The following is a 23,876-nucleotide window of genomic DNA, read 5'->3' on the forward strand; positions in this document are numbered from 1 at the left end:
CCATTCTTGTGATCATTTTGACCCCACGGGGTGAGATCTTGCGTGGAGCCCCAGATCGAGGGAGATTATCAGTTGTCTTGTATGTCTTCCGTTTCCTATTAATTGCTCCCACAGTTGATTTCTTCAAACCAAGCTGCTTACCTATTGCAGATTCAGTCTTCCCAGCCTGGTGCAGGTCTACAATTTTGTTTCTGGTGTCCTTTGACAGCTCTTTGGTCTTGGCCTCAGTGGAGTTTGGAGTGTGACTGTTTGAGGTTGTGGACAGGTGTCTTTTATACTGATAACAAGTTCAGACAGGTGCCATTAATACAGGTGGAGGACAGAGGAGCCTCTTAAAGAAGAAGTTACAGGTCTGTGAGTGCCAGAAATCTTGCTTGTTTGTAGGTGACCAAATACTTATTTTCCACCATAATTTGCAAATAAATTCATTAAAAATCCTACAATGTGATTTTCTGGATTTATTTCTCATTTTGTCTGTCATAGTTAAAGTGTACCTATGATGAAAATTACAGGCCTCTCTCATCTTTTTAATTGGGAGAACTTGCACAATTGGTGGCTGACTAAATACTTTTTTGCCCCACTGTACACAACGACCATGTTTTCTACTCAGTTTCAACCTATTGTTGAACTTCTTTCTTCAAATTGATCATCATAGTGAGGTGAGATTTAAAAGCATCATGCTGTTCTGATGATAAGTGTTTTTTATTTCATTTGCATTCATGTCAGAGTGGTTAGAGGGACAACAGAGTCCTGATCACCAGGCCATTAGTGACCTGTTGATCATTAGAAATGAGTTGGGTACTACTAACACATGTCCAGAGTGCATAAGAGGAGAATACTGTGACTCAAAGGTCACCTAGGATTTTACTGCAGTCATGACTCATGACTGCCGGTGTGGCGATAATAGTCACCTCAGCAGCACTACTCACCACGTTAGACCATCAGATGCTCCAAAAATATATGTCTCTGCATAAACAAATCAATGCTAGCTAGCTATGTTTTTCCTCGTTGGACCTGCATTTACAATGTATCCAATTTCCGTTAGTGTGGTGGATGGTTTAGCTTTCTGTAACTTTGTAGCAAGTACAGTCTGCATCTGTAGGCGAATATTGCGTCCTGATATCTTTTCTAGCCGTCCAGTTATGTTTTTTATGTCCATTCTAGAATGCCCTTCTAGCATATCAGAAACAAGTATTCAACAATGCTGTGGTAAAATATAAATAAAAATGTCATATTGTGCAAACCGCAACTGTCAATCCTACAGGACCAATCAAGAAAGGGTATTGAGTATGTGTGTATGAGTGACGAATTTAGTGTGTGTGTGCCTGTGTAATGCTTTCTTTCTTTCTTTGCAGAGGCTTTTGTGTTATAGCAACCCTTTTAGCAGACTGGCTAATATAAACCACAAGGAACATTGAACAACAACTGCTTGATAAATAACATCATACACGTCATTACATTTTCAGGGAGCCAGCTTCCCAACAGTTTCCGGCGATCATATGTAACCTCTTGAAGCACTCTGACACACCTTTATTAACTTCTCTACTGTTTTTACAGGCTTTGAGGACTGCCTCATGTCCTGTTTGATAAATAGTGAGATGAGACTTAGGGCTCGGTTCAGTCTGTAAAGCTGAAGAGTAACAGATTCCGTGATGGAAATTTAAAGGTCATTTCGGATATTAGCCGACATAAGCAGTGTTTATCGTAAAAGCAGTCTCTGCTAAAGCAGGAACGTTGCCTTTAAATATTCAATCACACTGTAAAGCTGAACTTCCGGTATGCGGATTGAATAGATCCCCTAAGGAGATATGACAAAAGAACTCAGAGTTCCATGACAAGGTATGGTCCTGTACACTTTTATACAATGTAATGTGGGCCATCACCATCTGACAGACAGACAGATGCATCTCCATGGTAACATACTGATGCAGTCTCCATGGTAACAAGAGGGAGAAGCCCACCTCAAGGGCCACTGAAACCTCCTCAGTCCTCCTCCTCTCACCGTGGTGAGATCATCATTCTTCCAGTCAGGCATCTTCTTGGCTACCCCTCTGGTGGAGGGGTCTTACCATTTCCCAGGTATGGGTGTTCCGCACTCGTACCAGCCGACGTAGGTGGCGTGCGAGTTCCCTCCGATCTCGCCAAAGTTGACCGGTTCCTGACGCATAGCCCGGTAGAAGCCTGAGACAATAAAGCAGAGGGAATATGAGAACACTCCTTTTACAAATGGTTTGGAATGTGAATGGTCTTTTAACATAGTCTAGAGATCAGTGTTTCCCACAGTTAACCCTGAAACATCAAACTTCTGTAGTCATTGAAAAGTGACCAAGAACCGTGGTCATGGGCACCTGTACATGTGTCTACAGTTCTTTCCCACAAATGTCTCTAACGGGTTCCAGTATTTGGCCCAGTACTCTACCTGATCGGCTGGGTAGTTGGTCGGCCAATAGCTGGCTGCCTGTTTGTCCGTCCAGGAAAGAATCTACAAACTGGCAGTGGTCCTCCCCATGACCTGTTTGGTCCCCGATGTTGTAGAATTTGCCTGCACAAGGTCAGAGGTCAAAGGTTATGGCTCTGGTTAGATAAACCTTGTTGAAAATTCCAATGTAACCTATAAACTCTTCATGTACGTACATGCACAAATACAAGGAATAGTATAGACAGTAAAACATAGACAAACACTCTTACTATACTATACTGACCGGTGAGCGAGTCGCTCATGTAGATCTTGTATCTAAGGGAGTTGCACAGCTGAATGCCCACAAACTTGCGGTACCAGGTCCTCTTCACATACTGCTTCCCGTTACACTCCGAGTAGGAATCTGCCTTGAACGGGAACTGTGTCCAGATAGCATCTTTACCTGGAGGGAGCAGAGAAAACAAGATCTAAGGATTGACATGTAAGGCACGGAGAATGGGATACAAACTAGGGAGGAAAGATGTGTGAACATGACATAATGAGAGTCCACTCACCTGAGACATTCTCACTCACCCGAGGGTCCGCTATAGAGGAGAGAGAGTAAAGGAGAGAAGGCATCGTTAGTCACACATCAGTCCATTATTACCACATTAATACAGTAATAGAACAATACTTACCCTTGGGAAATAACAGATCAAATTAAAACCATGGTTCAGATTACAACAAAAACACATTACATTGTTCTAGTTAGCACATTGTCCTAGTTAGCACATTGTCCCAGTTAGCACATTGTTCTAGTTTGCACATTGTCCTAGTTAGCACATTGTTGTAGCTAGCACATTGTCCTAGTTAGCACATTGTCCTAGTTAGCACATTGTCCTAGTTAGCACATTGTCCTAGTTAGCACATAAAACGTTGTGTCTCCCAGGGATTTCACAACAGGGTAAAGAACCATTTGACCAATCACTCTTCTCTATTAGTACTTTCACCATAGCGTTGGACATTAGCTCATTACAGTCCCAGTGGAGTATTATTACTGTTTAGACACAATGTTGCCTTGGATCAAATTAGCTCATTGAGTTGATCGAGTATTTTAGTGTGCATAACGGATATGATATTACTCCAAAAATCTGGTCCATCTGTAACTATTATGTGAGTATGACTTGGGCCAAGAGTTTTCCCTGACCATGAGGGCTTAAACTCTAAGCCTATCAATGTCCAATATGATCAGGTCCCTATACCCTCCCTTCGGAAAGTTGCACTCTGGCGTTAGCTCTCCATCTCTTCCTGGAGGAAGTGTGTGTTATGTACGGGAGTAGGGCAGTGGAGGCTCCTCAGAGGTGGAAGGGGATTGATCCTCCTCAGTGAATTTCATAAAAATAAAAATAGTGAAACATTACTAAAAACTATACTAAATAAATTCACATCACCAAATAATTGACGAAAGCACACTGTTTTGCAATGAAGTAACAAGTCTATGAAGTCTACAGTAACCTCCACAGCACTCTGTTGGGTAGCACCATGGTGTAGCTGGAGGACAGCTAGCTTCTGTCTTACTCTGGGTACATTGACTTCAATACAAAACCTAGGAGGCTCATGGTTCTCACCCCCTTCCATAAAGTTACACAGTAATTATGACAACTTCCGGGAGGACGTCCTCCAACCTATCAGAGCTCTTGCAGCATGAACTGACATGTTGTCCACCCAATCAAAGGATCAGAGAATGAATCTGCACTGCAGTGCATAAAATGTGGTGATTAGTTGACTCAAAAAGAGAGAAAGACAATAGTTGAACAGTTTTTTTTTTAAATCTTCCAAAATGAAGAAGCGAGAGAGAGAGAGATTTGTTTGTTTTTTAAGTATGAAAAATGTATGCACTCACCAGTGGAAGTCATTCTGGATAAAAGCGTCTGCTAAATTACTAAAAATAGGTAGGTAGCAAGCAGCTAACTATTTACACACATTATTAGATAAAGGCTACGATGTCCTATTAACAAATGACTAATTTGCGACACATCTGGAAAGCTATCAGCGAACCTGTTAGATACGTCACTTAGAGGCTAAACCAGGCTAATGCAAAGTATTACAATTGAAACAGTCGGAGTGGTTGCTGATTGATGATTGACTTTTACTAATTCACCAGCACAGCTAATGGGGCTCTATGATGCTATCGGTGGGAATTGTGGTCTAGACACTGATCTAAGGTCAGTTTTGCATTCTTTCCATCAACGCTTCAGTGCTAGATGATATCAGATCTGCGGTAGCAGACATCCACATAGTGGTTGTTTTGCCGGTGTTGGATGTGGAACTGTGTTAGAGCTGCTCCTTGCAGCTCCTTGTGTTACCTTATTGCGGACACTGCCATTGGATGGGAAAAAAACGGGGAAAAACACACCCGACATCACATCCGACCCATCTGCGTTAGAAGTTCATGCAGGCACGTTACTTTCAAACACTCCCATGTGTTATTTCCACCTCGATTAGATGGTGATAGGTTTTAAATTCCCCCATCCAAATGAACATGAAAACATGCATTAGCCTGTCGTTATTTCTACATTTTCTATTGCCATTTTGAAGTGCTAACAGGGCAGGAATAATAAGAAAAGGAGTGGTTTGTGACATACAAAAGCAGCCGCTCACTGATTTGTCAGGTCATACCATAGTTACACCTCCAACACCACCAAAACATCCACTATGCGGTTGTCAACGCTCGATCTGATTGGATCGGTGCCTAATGTTAGGATATGGGAAAGATAAGCTAATTCTAGATCCATCCATGCCGGTGGAACGGCTATCTGGAGCTGGCCTCCATTCCGGCTCCATTACACAAGTGTAATCCGATACATTGGCTGGGAGTCCATTTCCACTCTCCGCCTACCTGACTCTGTGTTGAACAACACTGGCTCGCTGGCAGGCCCTTCCCCAAGCTCATTCTTGGGTTTCACTTTGAACTCGTAACTGAAAAAGAAGGGAAAGATAAATAGTCAACACGGTGTCAAGGCACTGGTGTGCCTAGCTCAGTAAATACCGAAATCTAATTTTTGATATACTTTCAATCCCAAATGCCATGCTGATAGCTTTCCTAGTAAAGGAAACCTTAGTCACTCTTGTTCACCATAATCATAACTTTTGTGGAGCTTGAGTTTATATTCCACCCATCTCCAACACTGTGACACTTGATATCTATATTCTCCAGACAGCCTTGAGTGCATCGAGGCCAGTGATTTCTCTCTCCATTTTCCTCCCTCTCTCTTTCTTTCTGTCTTTCTATCCCCTTCTCTCTTTCACAGACACACATACTAACACTCAATACCTCGCACACACACACACACACACACACACACACACACACACACACACACACACACACACACACACACACACACACACACACACACACACACACACACACACACACACACACACACACACACACACACACCATTCTAATGGCTGTTCCATGTGTGATGTTTAGATGGTGGTCTGTGGGCGGGCAAATCCAGCCCAGTGGTAGGTTCTGGTAAATCTGGTTTATACTCTGAATCTGTAGATCCCAGCCAAAACCAAGACCAGGATCCAGCATCGTTAATAAACACATTGAGCCTTACCAACCCAACCCTGCTTCAGCAATCCTCCACACACCACATAAAAACAAACATAGACACACACCTGTTCTCTGGTTTTAGGTTCTCCACTGCAGTGTGAGTCTGGTTGGTGGTCAGGATGGACACCTCTTCTCCATTGGGACCATGGGTTCTTGAAATTACCTCATACTCTGTCAAAGGGGAAGCAGGAAATCCACACATGGAATCACATCCACACATCCACACACAACATTTTTAATTACATCTTTACAACTTCATATCATACAGATGGGATATTAACATAAACATTTTAATGGCCAATCCTTGCCAACCCCACCCAAATCCTCTCAATCCTGTGTCAAATGTTTATACTTGCCTCGTTAAGATGCTGCTGTGCACATTTTAAATTAAAATGTTTATGTAATATCCCATCTGTATGATATGAAGTTGTAAAGATGTAATTAAACATGTTGTGTATGTAGTCTCAAATCTCCACAACTTGTTTTCATTGTAGAGAGAAATATCCTGATTGAGCACAGATAGAGTTTCATAACGTTATTAAAATACCCATTGTAACAGAGTCTTTTGCGTTAGGACTTCACTCTTCCATAACCAGGAGTGTTTTATGAACCTCTTTGGGTATGTGCTGCTGCACGCACGCACACACACGCACGCACACACATACATGCACGCACGCACGCACATGCACGCACACACACGCACGCACACACATACACGCACGCACGCACATGCACGCACACACACGCACACATGCACGTACATGCACGCACACACACGCACGCACGCACACACACACACAAACACAAGCACAATTCCCCCTTAACCTGTGGTGTCGTTGTCGGTCTTCTCCCAGTCCAGGATGACGAAGGAGGGGCATCCCTCTACAGTAACCACGGTGAGGTTGGAGGGGGGCAAGCGAGGGGGTGCGGTGATGTTCTGCTCCACCCCCTCCTCCTCAGGGAAGAAGCTGAGGGACTTTGTTATGGAACACGGTTCGTCTGGCTTCTTGTCAGTCTTATAGATCACATGAGGGGCTGCAGGAGAAATTAAAGAATTGGTGTTCAACCAATAATAACTTCAAAGACAATATATGCCATTTAGCAGACGCTTTTATCCAAAGCGACGACCATGCGTGCATACATTTTACGTAAGGGTGATTGCAGGAATCAAACTAGTTATCCTGCTGTGGCAAGGCCCATGTTCTATCAACTGAGCTACAGAGGAGCACAATTGGAAAAGGAAAAATAATGAAAAAATAACTACAGATTTATTTAAATGTATTTCAATGCACTATATTGTAGTGCCATAAATTGTATTCCTTCTGCGTTCAAGACACATTAATTACAAACAGGAAATTAATTGAATATTTGTCAAATTCCTATACTTTGCAGCCATTGAAACAAATCTCAAACAGCTTATGATCAGCAGTATAGTTGTATTGTTGTTTACATTTCTCACATCAGAGTGGTATACTACAAAGCAGTAGAAAGGAGTAAGTAAGCACAGCCTGGTCTCATAGACTAGACGTAACATAGTGCATGTAAATCTGGGACACTGAAATTAGTATACGTTAGGTTTGGTATGGTTACATAAGACAAACGGTTACTTAAGGCAAAGGAAAGGAGGGTGGATGGGTGGGTGTATAACGCAAACGTCTATCGACCCAAAGGTTGTGTGGTTGAATCTCATCACAGACAACTTTAGCTAATTTTCAACTGCTTACTACTTTTTAGCTACTTTGCAACTACTTAGCATGTTAGCTAAACCTTCCCCTAACCCTTCTAGCTAACCCTTCCCCTAACACTAACCCTTTAACTTAACTCCTAACCTCAACGCTAACCCTAGCTAACGTTAGCCACAAAAAAAATTGTACATTTTGCAAATTCATAACATATCATACGAATTGTAATTTGCAACATATCATACTAAATTATATGATAGTTTGTGTGTATGCATTTCTAAAAATGTATGTAGTTCTGTCCTTGAGCTGTTCTTGTCTAATGATGTTCTGTATTATGTCATTCTGTATTATGTTGCATGTTTTGTGTGGACCCCAGCAAGAGTAGCTGCGTCTTTTGCAACAGCTAATGGGGATCCTAATAAAATACCAAATGGAGTGCTTTGGATTGATACGAATGATACGAAATGCTCTGAGACCAGGTTGGTAAGCCAGCTAACTTGCCTAAACACTATATAATGAAATAACGTTTTATTTTTTTGAAAGATAAGCTTGAAACGAGCATAGTCTAATTGACTCAACACCCCAAAACACTTACGAAGTTTGGCTTTCTTAATGAACCAGAAAATGTGTTGTTTATCAAAATTAGGCTAACTCATTGATCTGCTTTGTACTCCGTAGACAAGACCTCTAAGTCAACTGGAGCTCATCCAAGAATCTGGATAGTGAATATAGGCAAGACAATCCAAAACAACTGGCGGTAAGAGGAAGCACGAAAGGTTTTTGTTCTCCGGGTTAATGTCCACAGTGAAACAATACAACTTTCATTGTCCATTGTCACAGCTCCCTCCTGCACACATCATACAGACACACAGGTGAGAGGAGCACAGGGTCAAGCTGCAGTGCAGCGCGCCTGGATGGGGTTGTGGGGTGGGGTTAAGGGCCTTGCTCAAGGGCCCAACAATAGGGGATTGCTGTTAGGATTATTAACCCAGCAGCCCTCCAGTTGCAAGATCAATTTCCCCCCTTTTTTTACCAGCGCCACACCCGGGATTCTCCGGCCCTGTCCACTGTGAGTTTAATCATGTGGGTTAGTTGAAGACCGTTATGTGTCCTTACCTACGAAGCGCTTCTTGCCCATGGCGTCCACTTCCGAAGTAGGGAGAGAGCTGAACACAGAGGAGTTGTCACCTGTGGCTACAGAAAGACGGAAGATGAGATTGAGAACCGCAGAGTGAGAAGTTTGTTATGAATAGTACTGTGATGTGTTAGCATTCCCTGGCAGCTCTCTCATCAAGCTTTGGTCTCTCTCTCTCTCGCTGAACTCAGATAACCTTTCACACTAACTATTAAACTCAGATGTAGCATGATTCAAACACACACCTACATGGTTACACACATGTACAAACATGAATGCACAAAGACATTATTATAAACGAAAGTGCACTCATCACTGAATCTTACCATTCAAGGCCGGGGTGAGGGTTGTGGTCTTTTGTTTGGTGGGCTTAGCCGTGACTAGAGGGAAGGACCTCAAGATGGACGCTTTGTCTCCCTGCTTCAGGTCCATCAGCTTGTCTGAGGACAGACGGGACCGAACACTACTCAGTCATGTAAACTACAAATACAGTTATGGTCATCTGCTGCAGACATCACCCAGGTGAATCTGAGTTGTTTTCCTGCTGAGGGAGAAGATATGAAATATGTGTGTTGCATCGTGTTGGTGTTTCGTAAGAGAAGTCAGTCAGAACAACACAAACATACTGCATACACACAGGCACACGCACTTACACACACTCAGACAAACGCACACACGCACACACAAACACACACACAGACACACACACACAGGCGTCGCAAGCTGTGTGAGTATTCTTCAGAGAAGTGCAAGGTGCTTTAGAATCTAAATAAAACTTAACTGAGGGAAGGTTGTTAAAATAGAATCATCAAGATGACAGCAAAATTAAGTGCAAAATGTGGAACATTTTGGTAAAGTGTTGCTTAAACAGAAGTCAAAATATTCAGTAGTCAAAACATTGGTCAGTGTTGCCCTCACCCTTGTCCCCTGATTTCCCCACCAGGTTGGGCCTCTTGTTGACAGGAAGAAAGGGTTGCAGAGCTGCAGGGGAGCCTGGGAAATAGAGGCCATGTTAGGGTTAGGAACTGAAACAGCAATGGAGGCTGCTGGAGTGCACTGAAGAGAGCCCTAAACTCATAAGTGAGGATGGATGTTGTGCTTTTGAAAAAGGGGGATATAGAAGAGAGAAGTTGCAGTGTCAACTGAAACCATGGAGAAAAGACGGGGGTGGAGGAGAGTGCTAACTGTGACCACCCCCGAGGAGCAATGCCATTCAAACAGGTTCAATAGATTGGACTTGAAATGGTTTTTTTAAAGTATCTTGAGAATTTCTACTACATTGCACCGCCATAGTCTATGTGACTAACCCCAAACATGTCAACTCTTAATAACCTTCCACCATAACCCTACTACACAGCAAATGATCCAGTGTTATACACTAACAGTCACATTTAACACTGTGCCAGTGTCTATATACAGGTCCACACTTTTGAGTGTTACATTTACTAGGAAGTGCCTATAGTTTGCACCAATGGTGTTATGCAATAACACCTAATATAGTATTTTTAACCATTACACCAAGAGGTCGGTATCTCTTGACAAGGTCACTCAGTGTTCGGTGAAGGCTAGGGGGCACTATTTTCACATCCGGATGAAAAGTGTGCCCAAAGTAAACTGCGTGCTACTCAGCCCCAGAAGCTAGGATATGCATATAATTGGTAGATTTGGATAGAAACTAAAAAACTGTTAAAATGATGTCTGTGAGTATAACATAATTTATTTGGCAGCCGAAACCCTGAGGACAAATCATCCAGGAAAATATTTTGAGGTCACTCTGATGCTTTAAGCACTGAATTAAACATTAAGACACACAAATTACTAAAGAGGGAGCCAGAGCTCAATATACAGTGCCTTGCGAAAGTATTCGGCCCCCTTGAACTTTGCGACCTTTTGCCACATTTAAGGCTTCAAACATAAAGATATAAAACTGTATTTTTTGTGAAGAATCAACAACAAGTGGGACACAATAATGAAGTGGAACGACATTTATTGGATATTTCAAACTTTTTTAACAAATCAAAAACTGAAAAATTGGGTGTGGAAAATTATTCAGCCCCTTTACTTTCAGTGCAGCAAACTCTCTCCAGAAGTTCAGTGAGGATCTCTGAATGATCCAATGTTGACCTAAATGACTAATGATGATAAATACAATCCACCTGTGTGTAATCAAGTCTCCGTATAAATGCACCTGCACTGTGATAGTCTCAGAGGTCCGTTGAAAGCGCAGAGAGCATCATGAAGAACAAGGAACACACCAGGCAGGTCCGAGATACTGTTGTGAAGAGGTTTAAAGCCGGATTTGGATACAAAAAGATTTGCCAAGCTTTAAACATCCCAAGGAGCACTGTGCAAGCGATAATATTGAAATGGAAGGAGTATCAGACCACTGCAAATCTACCAAGACCTGGCCGTCCCTCTAAACTTTCAGCTCATACAAGGAGAAGACTGATCAGAGATGCAGCCAAGAGGCCCATGATCACTCTGTCGTATATTGCACAAATCTGGCCTTTATGGAAGAGTGGCAAGAAGAAAGCCATTTCTTAAAGATATCCATAAAAAGTGTTGTTTAAAGTTTGCCACAAGCCACCTGGGAGACACACCAAACATGTGGAAGAAGATGCTCTGGTCAGATGAAACCAAAATTGAACTTTTTGGCAACAATGCAAAACGTTATGTTTGGCGTAAAAGCAACACAGCTCATCACCCTGAACACATCATCCCCACTGTCAAACATGGTGGTGGCAGCATCATGGTTTGGGCCCGCTTTTCTTCAGCAGGGACAGGGAATATGGTTAAAATTGATGGGAAGATGGATGGAGCCAAATACAGGACCATTCTGGAAGAAAACCTGATGGAGTCTGCAAAAGACCTGAGACTGGGACGGAGATTTGTCTTCCAACAAGACAATGATCCAAAACATAAAGCAAAATCTACAATGGAATGGTTCAAAAATAAACATATCCAGGTGTTAGAATTGCCAAGTCAAAGTCCAGACCTGAATCCAATCGAGAATCTGTGGAAAGAACTGAAAACTGCTGTTCACAAATGCTCTCCATCCAACCTCACTGAGCTCGAGCTGTTTTGCAAGGAGGAATGGGAAAAAAATTGAGTCTCTCGATGTGCAAAACTGATAGAGACATACCCCAAGTGACTTACAGCTGTAATCGCAGCAAAAGGTGGCGCTACAAAGTATTAACTTAAGGGGGCTGAATAATTTTGCACGCCCAATTTTTCTGTTTTTGATTTGTTAAAAAAGTTTGAAATATCCAATAAATGTCGTTCCACTTCATGATTGTGTCCCACTTGTTGTTGATTCTTCACAAAAAAATACAGTATATCTTTTATATCTTTATGTTTGAAGCCTGAAATGTGGCAAAAGGTCGCAAAGTTCAAGGGGGCTGAATACTTTCGCAAGGCACTGTATGCTGAGCATGTGTTGGCTGCTTTCCCTTCACTCTGCGGTCCAACTCATCCCAAACCATCTCAATTGGGTTGAGGTCAGGTGATTTTGGAGGCCAGGTCATCTGATGCAGCACTCAACCACTCTCGTTTTTGGTCAAATAGACCTTACACAGCCTGGAGGTGTGTTGGGTCATTGTCCTGTTAAAAAACAAATGATGGTCCCCCTAAGCGCAAACCAGATGGGATGGTGTAACGCTGCAGAATGCTGTGATAGCCATGCTGGTTAAGTGTGCCTTGAATTCTAAATAAATCACTGACAGTGTCACCAGCAAAACACCCCCACACCTCTTCCTCCATGCTTCATGGTGGGAACCACACATGCCGAGATCATCCGTTCACCTACTCTGCACCTTACAAAGATATGGCGGTTGGAACCAAAGTTTGGACTCATCAGACCAAAGGACAGATTTCCACCAGTCTAATTTCCGTTGCTCATGTTTCTTGGCCCAAGCAAGTCTCTTCTTATTATTAGTGTCCTTTAGTAGTGGTTTCTTTGCAGAAATTTGACCACGAAGGTCTGTTTCCCACAGTCTCCTCTGAACAGTTGATGTTGACATATCTGTTGCTTGAACTCTGTGAAGCATTTATTTGGGCAGTTAACTCTAATGAACTTATCCTCTACAGCAGAAGTAACGCTGGGTCTTCCTTGCCTGTGGCAGTCCTCATGAGAGCCAGTTTCATCATAGCGCTTGATGGTTATTGTGACTGTACTTGAAGAAACTTTCAAAGTTCTTGAAATGTTCTGGATTGACTGACCTTCATGTCTTAAAGTAATGATGGACTGTCGTTTCTCTCTGCTTATTTGATCTGTTCTTGCCAAAATATGGACTTGGTCTTTTACCAAATCTTCTGTATACCACCCTTACCATGTCACAACACAACTTATTGGCTCAAATGCATTAAGGAAAGACTTTCCACAAATGAACTTTTAACAAGGCACACTTGTAGCTCAGTTGGTAGAGCATGGTGCTTGTAACGCCAGGGTAGTGGGTTCAATCCCCGGGACCACCCATACGTAGAATGTATGCACACATGACTGTAAGTCGCTTTGGATAAAAGCGTCTGCTAAATGGCATATATTATAAATGCATTCCAGGTGACTACCTCATGAAGCTGGTTGAGAGAATGCCAAAATGTGCAAAATTGTCATCAAGGCAAAGGGTGGCTACAATTTCATAGTTTTGATGTCTTCAATATTATTTTACAATGTAGAAAATAGTAAAAAGAAAGAAAAACCCTTGAATGAGTAGGTGTGTCCAAACCTTTGACTGATACTGTGTATCATAAAGCCTTACTTTGATGGTCAAGTTTTACCCTAACACAGTGGTGTTAGTAACCTCCTGGTTTACGTGCCACGTGAAGCCTGCAAGCACATTGTGATGGAATCCAGCCAGGGATAAGACATCCAAAAGTTTGAATTTTTATTCACCTGTAACCTGCATTCAGAATGACTGTCAGGGTTAGTAAATGAGACTACTATAAAGGAGACTGCCTAATCAATTTAAGCTGGAACAACCATTTTAGTAACGGGTGCAATAAGTCTAACTAACTGATTGGATTAGTTTAGAAAAATGTATCAAGCAATCAATGTACATGCAAAAACACATATATTAAAAATAATTATTTAAATGTTTTAATGCAGTAGAGCATTCTGGGAATTATGATAATGATGGCCTTGGTTTTGATGGGAACGTTTCCACACAGTAAAACTGACACAATCACACTCTCACATTCAATACTGGTTATTAACACCAACACTGGGGTTATTTTACACTACTGAGTGTTAATTTCACTATTAGAGAGTTAATTTAATTCCTGAATCAACTCTAGAAATGCTACACTGAAAAATCTGCTCTAGGTAACACTGGCCAATTTTCTGTGTAGAACCAGCTTTCATATAAAAACACTGGGGCCCCTCCTGTACTCCTGTTCACCAACTGCTGCGTGGCCAAGCATGACTTCAACACCATCAGCCTATAGGGGACAACAACCTCTCCCTCAATTTGAGCAAGAGAGAGGAGCTGATAGTGGACTATAGGAAAAGGAGGTCCGAACAGGCTCCCGTTAAGGTTGACGGTGCTGAAATGGAGGGGGTTGAGAGTTTCAAGTTCCTTGGTGTCCAGATCACCAACAAACTATCATGGTCCAAACACACCAAGACACATTTTTCCCCCTCAGGAGACTTAAACGATTTGGCATGGGTCCCCAGATCCTCAAATAGTTATGCAGCTGCACCATCGACAGCACCCTGACCGGTTGTATCACTACCTGGAATGGCAACTGCTCAGCATCTGACTGTAAGTGGCTACAGAGGGTAGTGCGTACGGCCCAGTACATCACTGGGGCCATGTTTCCAGACATCCAGTCTTCAAAGACACTGGAATATCAAACTCAGAACTCAAACAACTCAAACAACTCAAACTGAACTGCGATCTACTATTTGCAATCTCATTCAGGAAATAGAACATTCTCCCTGAACAGCTTTACTCTGGGGTAGCTTTACTCATTCTCCCTGAATAGCTTTACTCTATGGTTGTCAAACTGAGGTTTGACAACCATAGCACAGGTCTCATTGAATAAATGCACTGACTGGACATACCGTAGACTTGGTGTGGTAGACACTATCTGAGACTGATAGGGGCAGTTGTTTGTGTACTTCATAGCCTGGTTCATTCTATTCAGTAAATATCAATGTCTGCGACCACCTGGCTTGCATGGCTCCTTCTCTGCCGTTCAGGTTCTTTCCAGACAGAAACTGGGGTCCCATGACATGTCATGATTAGTGGTCATGTTCACCTCTAGGGGTTCTGATGTTCCTAAAGCCCTCCTTGTCAGGACTAGGCCATTCATAAATATTACCCTTGACCTATGTCAACCCCCCCCCAACCAATTCATAAATATTAACTTGGATTGGGTTGACCCCCCTGGCACAGCTAGATTTGACCACAGCATGCCCGACACTCTGTCAGGGATAAATCAGGGAACTCTCTACACCTCAGTGGGGCACCAGAGATCAGACAAGGTTAAGTAGAATTTGAGGCCAAGGGTGGGCAAATCCTGGAGACCAAAGGAAATGTACATTTTGTGTGAAAAACTCTGTGGCTCCTTAAATGCAATGTATGCACACATGACTGTAAGTCGCTTTGGATAAAAGCGTCTGCTAAATGGCATATATTATTATTATATTATTCAATATAAAAAATCAAATTAAAGGTCAATCTTTGTGTGATGGGGATCAGAGTTATGGGAATGTGGAAGTGATGTCATCAGGAAGCTCTGTTCATCATCCTGAACCCTATAGCTGGTAATGGGATAATCAGATTGCTCACAACAACACCCCACAAAACACACACTGGGCACGATGGGTGCCAAACACGTCACTGCTGCACTGTTTTACAACAGCAGTGACACACATTACATTTATAATATAAGTCATTTAGCAGACGCTCTTATCCAGAGCGACTTACAACATGCTCTTACGCACGTGCTCACACACTGTTTTGAAGTGTGAGTGTTAAACAGCAGTAAAGTTGTGTGAGTGCTGGTTTCTGTCAGACTCCTCTCTGGTGAGACAGTGAAACAACACTGTTCAAAGCTTTATGGTTTGCCTAGAGCAATATTACCAGAGATAATATTCCACTGTTGCAACACTTACTGAAGGAACCCAAGGACACTATCCACTGATAGGCTCATAACACTGCATGATTTTAAACCTATTTAGAGGACATTTACTGTTGAACAACATGAAATCAAACATGAGACAGAATTCACCCTGAGCAACACATGCTTCAGGAGGCGGTTGGAACCATGTAAATAGGACACAAATAAGCCCAAGACTGACAGACAGACACCACTGACGGATAGTTTCGACATCATGGACACATCAATGATTGACTTTTGCGGTGTGGTGTGTGTGATGACGGCGGGCAAAGACAAAGTGTGTTTTCATTGAGTAGAGCTGCTTCCAGCGAGCCCTGCGGCTCCTTGAAGACCTCTGAAACCGTCCCAGTTTCACAGACACACACACTGGCTGAGACTGAAGCAGAAACTGAAGCCACTAAGTCATTAGAGTGAAGTGAGGTGTCAACGTTGGTGAGTGTGGTCATTTTGGGTTTGAGATATAACACATTTTCGAGAAAATCATGCATTGATGTCACGGAGAGATTTGTGCGAAAATTCAAGCCATGCTTCCAGAGCTCATGTTACTATAGGATTTGGTTCTTTTTGACCTGAACAATAGGTCTAGGGACAGACTGTAGCATTATGATGAGAGGGAGAGAATTATTATTCAGTCTCAGTCATATTGACAGTGAAAACATGGACAAACACGCCTGCAGACCCACACCAACAATAACAGGCACAGTACGTGAGTGGATGGTGATGCTGATGGACAGACAGGCTGTCCAATAAGAATGGACAGTCACACGGACATACAGACAAGCTGGCCAATCATAGGACAGGAACAGGTTGTTGTGACTTAAGCTCATGGAGGGCTCACTGCAAGGAAGAAAAACAAAATGGCATCTCTCGTGGGAGAGACACACTGAGAAGTAATGATCGTCTCTGTTTTTTACCCAGTCGCTTCCTGGACCAGATGACAGGTTTGGGAAGAGCAAGGCCCTTATTGTGCTCCCAGTCGGCTGTTGGAGGGAGAAGAGGGCTCATTGAATTAAACACATCCGCACACCTCGAAAACACAGCAAAGACATGCTAAGAACACACGAGAGGACCGCTCAGTACCAGACCTGTCGAGGGAATATTCTAAACCAAGGGACAGAAAGGAAAATAAGGAAAGTTTCAGATTTCAGTGTGATCCAACATAGTACTCTGTCTCTTTCAGAAGCACCAACAAATATACTTTAAATATATGTCAAAATGACTAAAACTATGTAGAAATGATAATGGACCTACAGTCATGCAGTTTCTTGACTGTGTCCTGCTCGCTAACAATCACCAAAATGAAAGCTAGACAGTCAGGGAGAATAAAAGTTCCCAAAACATTGGATAGAGGACAATTCTTTGTACATTTTGGAAATATAACCAATTTTCAGTGTGGCCCTAGTTGGACCTGGTTGAAGACCAAATCCAGGCCCAGGGGCAAAAGGTGTTTGACACCCCTGCTGTAGAGCATTCTCCTCTCCCTCTCTCTCCCCTGCTCTCCCCCTCTCCCTCTCAGAGGGATCTGGAAGTACTAGATCTGTGTGTGCCATGCTGTGGTGGTGCTGGCTGCCCAGTGCTGGCTGCCCAGTGCTTGGCTTTGTTTGGCATGACTGGTGTAAATGTGATCTATGTCCTAGTCAAAGAGCCAGCCAACCTTCCCGGATAAATCGGTCGACCGGGCGACCATAGGGAGCGTAAATCACGTTAACGACCCTGACCTCCGAGACGCCGCTGTTCCTAGAGGTACAAGCGTGAAACATATGCCAAAGGGGAGGGCCTCTGAGTATGGGTGCAGGGAAGGAGACTTACTGTCTGGACCACATGTACTGGACACACACACGATTGCAAATATGCGTCCAAAAACATTGGCAGACATTATTAGGCATATTACACATTCTATGGTTCATTAGAACGTGCGTTGAAGATGTCGTTCCCATAGCAACGATTAAAACATTCCCTAACCAGAAACCGTGGATTGATGGCAGCATTCGCGTGAAACTGAAAGCGCGAACCACTGCTTTTAATCAGGGCAAGGTGACTGGTATCATGACCGAATACAAACAGTGCAGCTATTCCCTCCGCAAGGCTATCAAACAAGCCAAGCGTCAGTACAGAGACAAAGTAGAATCTCAATTCAACGGCTCAGACACAAGAGGCATGTGGCAGGGTCTGCAGTCAATCACGGACTACAAGAAGAAATCCAGCCCAGTCACGGACCAGGATGTCTTGCTCCCAGGCAGACTAAATAACTTTTTTGCCCGCTTTGAGGACAATACAGTGCCACTGACACGGCCTGCAACGAAAACATGCGGACTCTCCTTCACTGCAGCCGAGGTGAGTAAGACATTTAAACGTGTTAACCCTCACAGGGCTGCAGGCCCAGACGGCATCCCCAGCCGCGCCCTCAGAGCATGCGCAGACCAGCTGGCGGTGTGTTTACGGACATATTCGATCAATCCCTATACCAGTCTGCTGTTCCCACATGCTTCAAGAGGGCCACCACTGTTCCCGTTCCCAAGAAAGCTAAGGTAACTGAGCTAAACGACTACCGCCCCGTAGCACTCACTTCCGTCATCATGAAGTGTTTTGAGAGACTAGTCAAGGACCATATCACCTCCACCCTACCTGACACCCTAGACCCACTCCAATTTGCTTACCTCCCAAATATGTCCACAGACGATGCAATCTCAACCACACTGCACTCTGCCCTAACCCATCTGGACAAGAGGAATACCTATGTGAGAATGCTGTTCATCGGCTACAGCTCGGCATTCAACACCATAGTACCCTCCAAGGCAACACCATCTCCACCCCGCTGATCCTCAACACTGGGGCCCCACAAGGGTGCGTTCTGAGCCCTCTCCTGTACTCCCTGTTCACCCACGACTGCGTAGCCACGCAAGCCTCCAACTCAATCATCAAGTTTGCGGACGACACAACAGTGGTAGGCTTGATTACCAACAACGACGAGACGGCCTACAGGGAGGAGGTGAGGGCCCTCGAAGTGTGGTGTCAGGAAAATAACCTCACACTCAACGTCAACAAAACTAAGGAGATGATTGTGGACTTCAGGAAACAGCAGAGGGAATACCCCCCTATCCACATCGATGGAACAGTAGTGGAGAGGGTAGCAAGTTTTATGTTCCTCGGCATACACATCACAGACAAACTGAATTGGTCCACTCACACAGACAGCATCGTGAAGAAGGCGCAGCAGCGCCTCTTCAACCTCAGGAGGCTGAATAAATTTGGCTTGTCACCAAAAGCACTCACAAACTTCTACAGATGCACAATAGAGAGCATCCTGGCGGGCTGTATCACCGCCTGGTACGGCAACTGCTCCGCCCACAACCGTAAGGCTCTCCAGAGGGTAGTGAGGTATGCACAACGCATCACCGGGGGAAAACTACCTGCCCTCCAGGACACCTACACCACCCGATTGTACAGGAAGGCCATAAAGATCATCAAGGACATCAACCACCCGAGCCACTGCCTGTTCACCCCGCTATCATCCAGAAGGCGAGGTCAGTACAGGTGCATCCCAAAGCTGGGACACCAGACTGTTAAACAGCCACCACTAACATTGAGTGGCTGCTGCCAACACACTGACACTGACACTGACTCAACTCTAGCCACTTTAATAATGGGAATTGATGGGAAATTATGTAAATATATCACTAGCCACTTTAAACAATGCTACCTTATATAATGTTACTTACCCTACATTATTAATCTCATATGCATAGGTATATACTGTACTCTATATCATCGACTGCATCCTTATGTAATACATGTATCACTAGCCACTTTAACTATGCCACTTTGTTTACATACTCATCTCATATGTATATACTGTACTCGATACCATCTACTGTATCTTGCCTATGCCGCTCTGTACCATCACTCATTCATATATCCTTATGTACATATTCTTTATCCCCTTACACTGTGTATAAGACAGTAGTTTTGGAATTGTTAGTTGGATTACTTGTTGGTTATTACTGCATTGTCGGAACTAGAAGCACAAGCATTTCGATACACTCACATTAACATCTGCTAACCATGTGTATGTGACAAATACCATTTGATTTGATTTTATTTGACATCTGGACCAAGAGCCCATGCCACCCAGATCGGTTCATCTGTGTGTGTGAGAGAGAGTGAGAGGAGGTAGAGAGGGTGAGACCCGAGGTAGTGCTGGGGAGGAAGAGAAAGATAAGGAAGGGGAGGATGAGCAGGAGGTAGAAGAGGAAAAGATTGCTCCATTACCCCCTGGTGTGTCGGAGGTGAGGGAGGAGTTGGTGTTGGTGTCCCTGGGTAGAGAGAGAGGTCTGATGCCGTTAGGGGTGGAGTAGAGAGAGACGCGACTGCGAGGCAACGTTGTGTTTCTGGCCGCCGTGACAACGACAGAGCGTGTAGGAGAGCGAGGCTCGGTAGGGGTCAAAGGTCTCAGGAAGCTGGTACCTAGATGAACAAAGAGAGGTGTAGTAGAGGGGTTAGAGAGAGACGGGGTCCGATTCCATGGAGACGAGGTTCAGGGGTCAATCAGCTGAGATGGTAGCAGCCCTGGATGATAAACAAATGAATGAGTGAGTGGGTAAATGAATGAGTGAGTGGGTAAATGAATGAGTGAGTGGGTAAATGAATGAGTGAGTGAGTGGGTAAATGAATGAGTGAGTGGGTAAATGAATGAGTGAGTGGGTAAATGAATGAGTGAGTGAGTGGGTAAATGAATGAGTGAGTGAGTGGGTAAATGAATGAAAGAAAGATGCAGATGTGGAAAGGAAGAAAGTGAAAAGAATCCATGAGGATACGAAAACAAAACTTCAACAGACCTTCTATTATATTCCATAAAAGTTGGACGATTGAATAATGCAAGTGAGCAAACTCTCCAGTATCTGAAATGATCAGGAATGTGGTGAGTGTGGTGGAATGAGGGTGGAGGTGGATAGGCACGAGTGATGGAGGGGTGGAGGTGTATAGTTCATTGTAATGGTAGGCGGCAGGTAGCCAGGTTGTAATACTCTGGTTTGAATACTTGAGCTGACTAGGTGAAAAATCTGTCAATGTTCCCTTGAACAATTTGCTCAAGGGGCACTGTACTACTATGGCTAACCCTATAAAACAACACATTTCACTGCACCTATAAGGATGGAGAAGGGGTTGAGGGTACAACAGGCCTGGGTTCAAATATCTAATAAGTAAGTGTTCAGATACATTTTATTTGAAAAGACAAGTAGTTTAATATTTTAATGTATTTAGAAATACACTTGGAAAGTATTTGAAAATAATCTAATATAATCCAATGCATTTAACCTGCAAGTATTTGAAAATAGTATTTGAAATAAGTATTTGAAAAAAAATACTCTCAAACACGTTTGGTAGACTATTTGGTTTTTACAAATAACCATACAAATTCTCAAATAAAAGTACTTGTTTTGAGTTGTGTATTTGAAAGTACTCAAAAAGTATTTTAAATAACAGATACTCAAATACACATGTATTTGAACACAGGTATGTGGTGCAACACAAACAACTTCAACCCATAGCAACGGTGTATGATCTATGATGACCACAGTGTTATGTGTAAGCTACGATGACATCCAATGAATGATTGATTGATGGTGAACAGACATGACAAATGAGAGCTTTGGGTTTCATGAGGTTGGATGACAACAGAGATGGTGATAGGACTAAATGTTGTCATCGTTACTCCGGCTGTTACTATTGGCCCTCTCAGTGATGAGGGCTTAACTTGGTAGAGGTTGTCCCACCTGATTTTGTCTGGGAGCTGTGTGAGAGAGAACTTTGTTTTTTATCAGAGGATAAGAAACTTGGACTCAATAATCCATTATACATGTTTTTATGGCTCTGATACAGCCTAGGTGAGGGGAGAGAGCAAGATCTTTACCCGTGGGGGTCTGTAGGTTCTGGGTGACCTTAGCAGGCTGTTGCGGCTGGGCCTGTTGGGGCCTAGCCTGGGCCGGTCCCCTGTGTCTCTGTCCGTTACGATTGGGGTTAAGTACAGGGTCAGCTGGGGAAGTCAGGGGAAGGTTGGGGGAGGGCAGGAGCTGGGGGGAGGCATGGGGGAGAGTGGGGGCGGGTAGGAGCTGAGGGGAGAGTAAGGAGAGGTTGGGGGAGGGCAGGGGGATGGCAGGTGAGGCACGGGGGACATCCACAGAAGGAGAGGAGGCAGATATGATCTGATCTGCTCGTCCTGGGGTGGGTGAGAGAGGAGAGTGGTACAATGAGGCCATAGAAATATCATCTAATAGAACGGACAGTACTCCAAGGACAGGTCTTTGACAATGGAAAACGAAGAGGAGAAATTGGCATGGAAACAGAATGTTTTAGAGAAACCATAGAACAGATGATATAGAAGAACCATAGAGAATAGATAGAAAGACTCTCCGATAACCGGGCTGATATGTGTTTACGACTTGGGCTAGGGAAACTTATCCTGAACCTCAATCAGCATATAACATATACCTGGCAAGATGTTGATACAGAGGGTTGGATTTCAAAGGAACTGAGCCCATATGGAGCAGTTTACAGTGTAACGACCGTGTAACTACACACATACGCTGCTACCAGGCCTAGGACACCTGTGAGTGACGGCCATCCAAAATACATTTGGCTGTGTGCCACTGGATGACTGTGATCCATGAAGTTTTAACAGAGGGAGTATTGATCACCTAACGAGGGATTTGAATGAGCATCTTTGATTGATTGTTCAATCCGATCAGGTACTTTACCTCAACTCACAGAAGGAGAGAAGAGAGGAGAGAGAGTGAAAGAGAGAGAGAGGAGGAGAGAGATAGAGAGAGAGGGGAGAAGGTTGTAGATGAGTAGATAACATGGCATCCCAGTGTCACTTCTCGTGTTAATGGCCATATAATGGTGATGCTAGCACAGTTAGGGTTGTGGGGTGCTTGTGGTGTAGTTGTGTTATAAACAGGCAGGTAGGGCTTTAAATGTAATGAGTAAAAAGCAAATGACCAATAAATGTATTGTTGTTATTAATATATTTCAGGTACTTTATTATTTTCCTGATGTTTTGCGAACTCTTGTTCCAGAGCGAAAACAGGAACGATAGACAAATAGGAATACAATGAAGGTTTGGATAGGAACGGATAGGATAGGATAGGATAGGATAGGATAGGATAGGATAGGATAGGATAGGATAGGATAGGAAGGGATAGGATAGGATAGGATAGGATAGGATAGGATAGGATAGGATAGGATAGGATAGGATAGGATGGGGAGGGATAGGATAGGATGGGATAGGATAGGATAGGAAGGGAAGGGAATGGAAGGGAAGTGATAGGATAGGATAGGAAGGGAAGGGAATGGAAGGGAAGTGATAGGATAGGAAGGGAAGGGATAGGATAGGATAGGATAGGATAGGATAGGATAGGATAGGATAGGATAGGATAGGATAGGAAGGGATAGGATAGGATAGGATATGATAGGATAGGATAGGATAGGATAGGATAGGATAGGATAGGATAGGATAGGATAGGATAGGATAGGATAGGATAGGAAGGGATAGGATAGGATAGGATAGGATAGGATAGGATAGGATGGGGAGGGATAGGATAGGATGGGATAGGATAGGATAGGATAGGAAGGGAAGGGAATGGAAGGGAAGTGATATGATAGGATAGGAAGGGAAGGGATAGGATGGGATAGGATAGGATAGGATAGGAAGGGATAGGATAGGATGGGATAGGATAGGATAGGAAGGGAAGGGAAGGGAAGGGAAGGGAAGGGAAGGGAAGGGAAGGGAAGGGAAGGGAAGGGAAGGGAAGGGAAGGGATAGGATAGGATATGATAGGAAGGGAAGGGAAGGGAAGTGATAGGATGGGATAGGATAGGATAGGAAGGGATAGGATATAATAGGATAGGATAGGA

The 23,876-nt window shown here is 43.5% G+C and overlaps 1 protein-coding gene across 8 annotated transcripts in view; it reads right to left on the reverse strand.

The window, feature by feature from the left end:
- Window positions 1-477: 477 nt before the first annotated feature.
- LOC124045236 (target of Nesh-SH3-like) overlaps window positions 478-23,876 on the reverse strand; it is a 43,365-nt gene continuing 19,966 nt past the window's right edge. For 3 of the 8 annotated variants that reach the window (XM_046364538.1, XM_046364562.1, XM_046364553.1), the window contains 10 exons: window positions 9,759-9,833; window positions 9,167-9,280; window positions 8,822-8,899; window positions 6,849-7,058; window positions 6,089-6,194; window positions 5,298-5,377; window positions 2,974-3,003; window positions 2,703-2,861; window positions 2,420-2,542; window positions 478-2,181 (listed from right to left, as the gene is read on the reverse strand). In XM_046364538.1, the coding sequence (XP_046220494.1) occupies window positions 2,066-2,181; window positions 2,420-2,542; window positions 2,703-2,861; window positions 2,974-3,003; window positions 5,298-5,377; window positions 6,089-6,194; window positions 6,849-7,058; window positions 8,822-8,899; window positions 9,167-9,280; window positions 9,759-9,833 (1,091 nt within the window). In that variant the 3' untranslated portion in view covers window positions 478-2,065. Of the gene's footprint in view, window positions 2,182-2,419; window positions 2,543-2,702; window positions 2,862-2,973; window positions 3,004-5,297; window positions 5,378-6,088; window positions 6,195-6,848; window positions 7,059-8,821; window positions 8,900-9,166; window positions 9,281-9,758; window positions 9,834-20,231; window positions 20,427-21,873; window positions 22,180-23,876 lie in introns of all 8 variants that reach the window. The other 5 variants (XM_046364523.1, XM_046364530.1, XM_046364545.1 and 2 more) reach the window with 3 other exon arrangements.

The sequence above is a fragment of the Oncorhynchus gorbuscha genome, linkage group LG01 (assembly GCF_021184085.1).
Source record: "Oncorhynchus gorbuscha isolate QuinsamMale2020 ecotype Even-year linkage group LG01, OgorEven_v1.0, whole genome shotgun sequence".
NCBI lineage: Eukaryota > Metazoa > Chordata > Actinopteri > Salmoniformes > Salmonidae > Oncorhynchus > Oncorhynchus gorbuscha.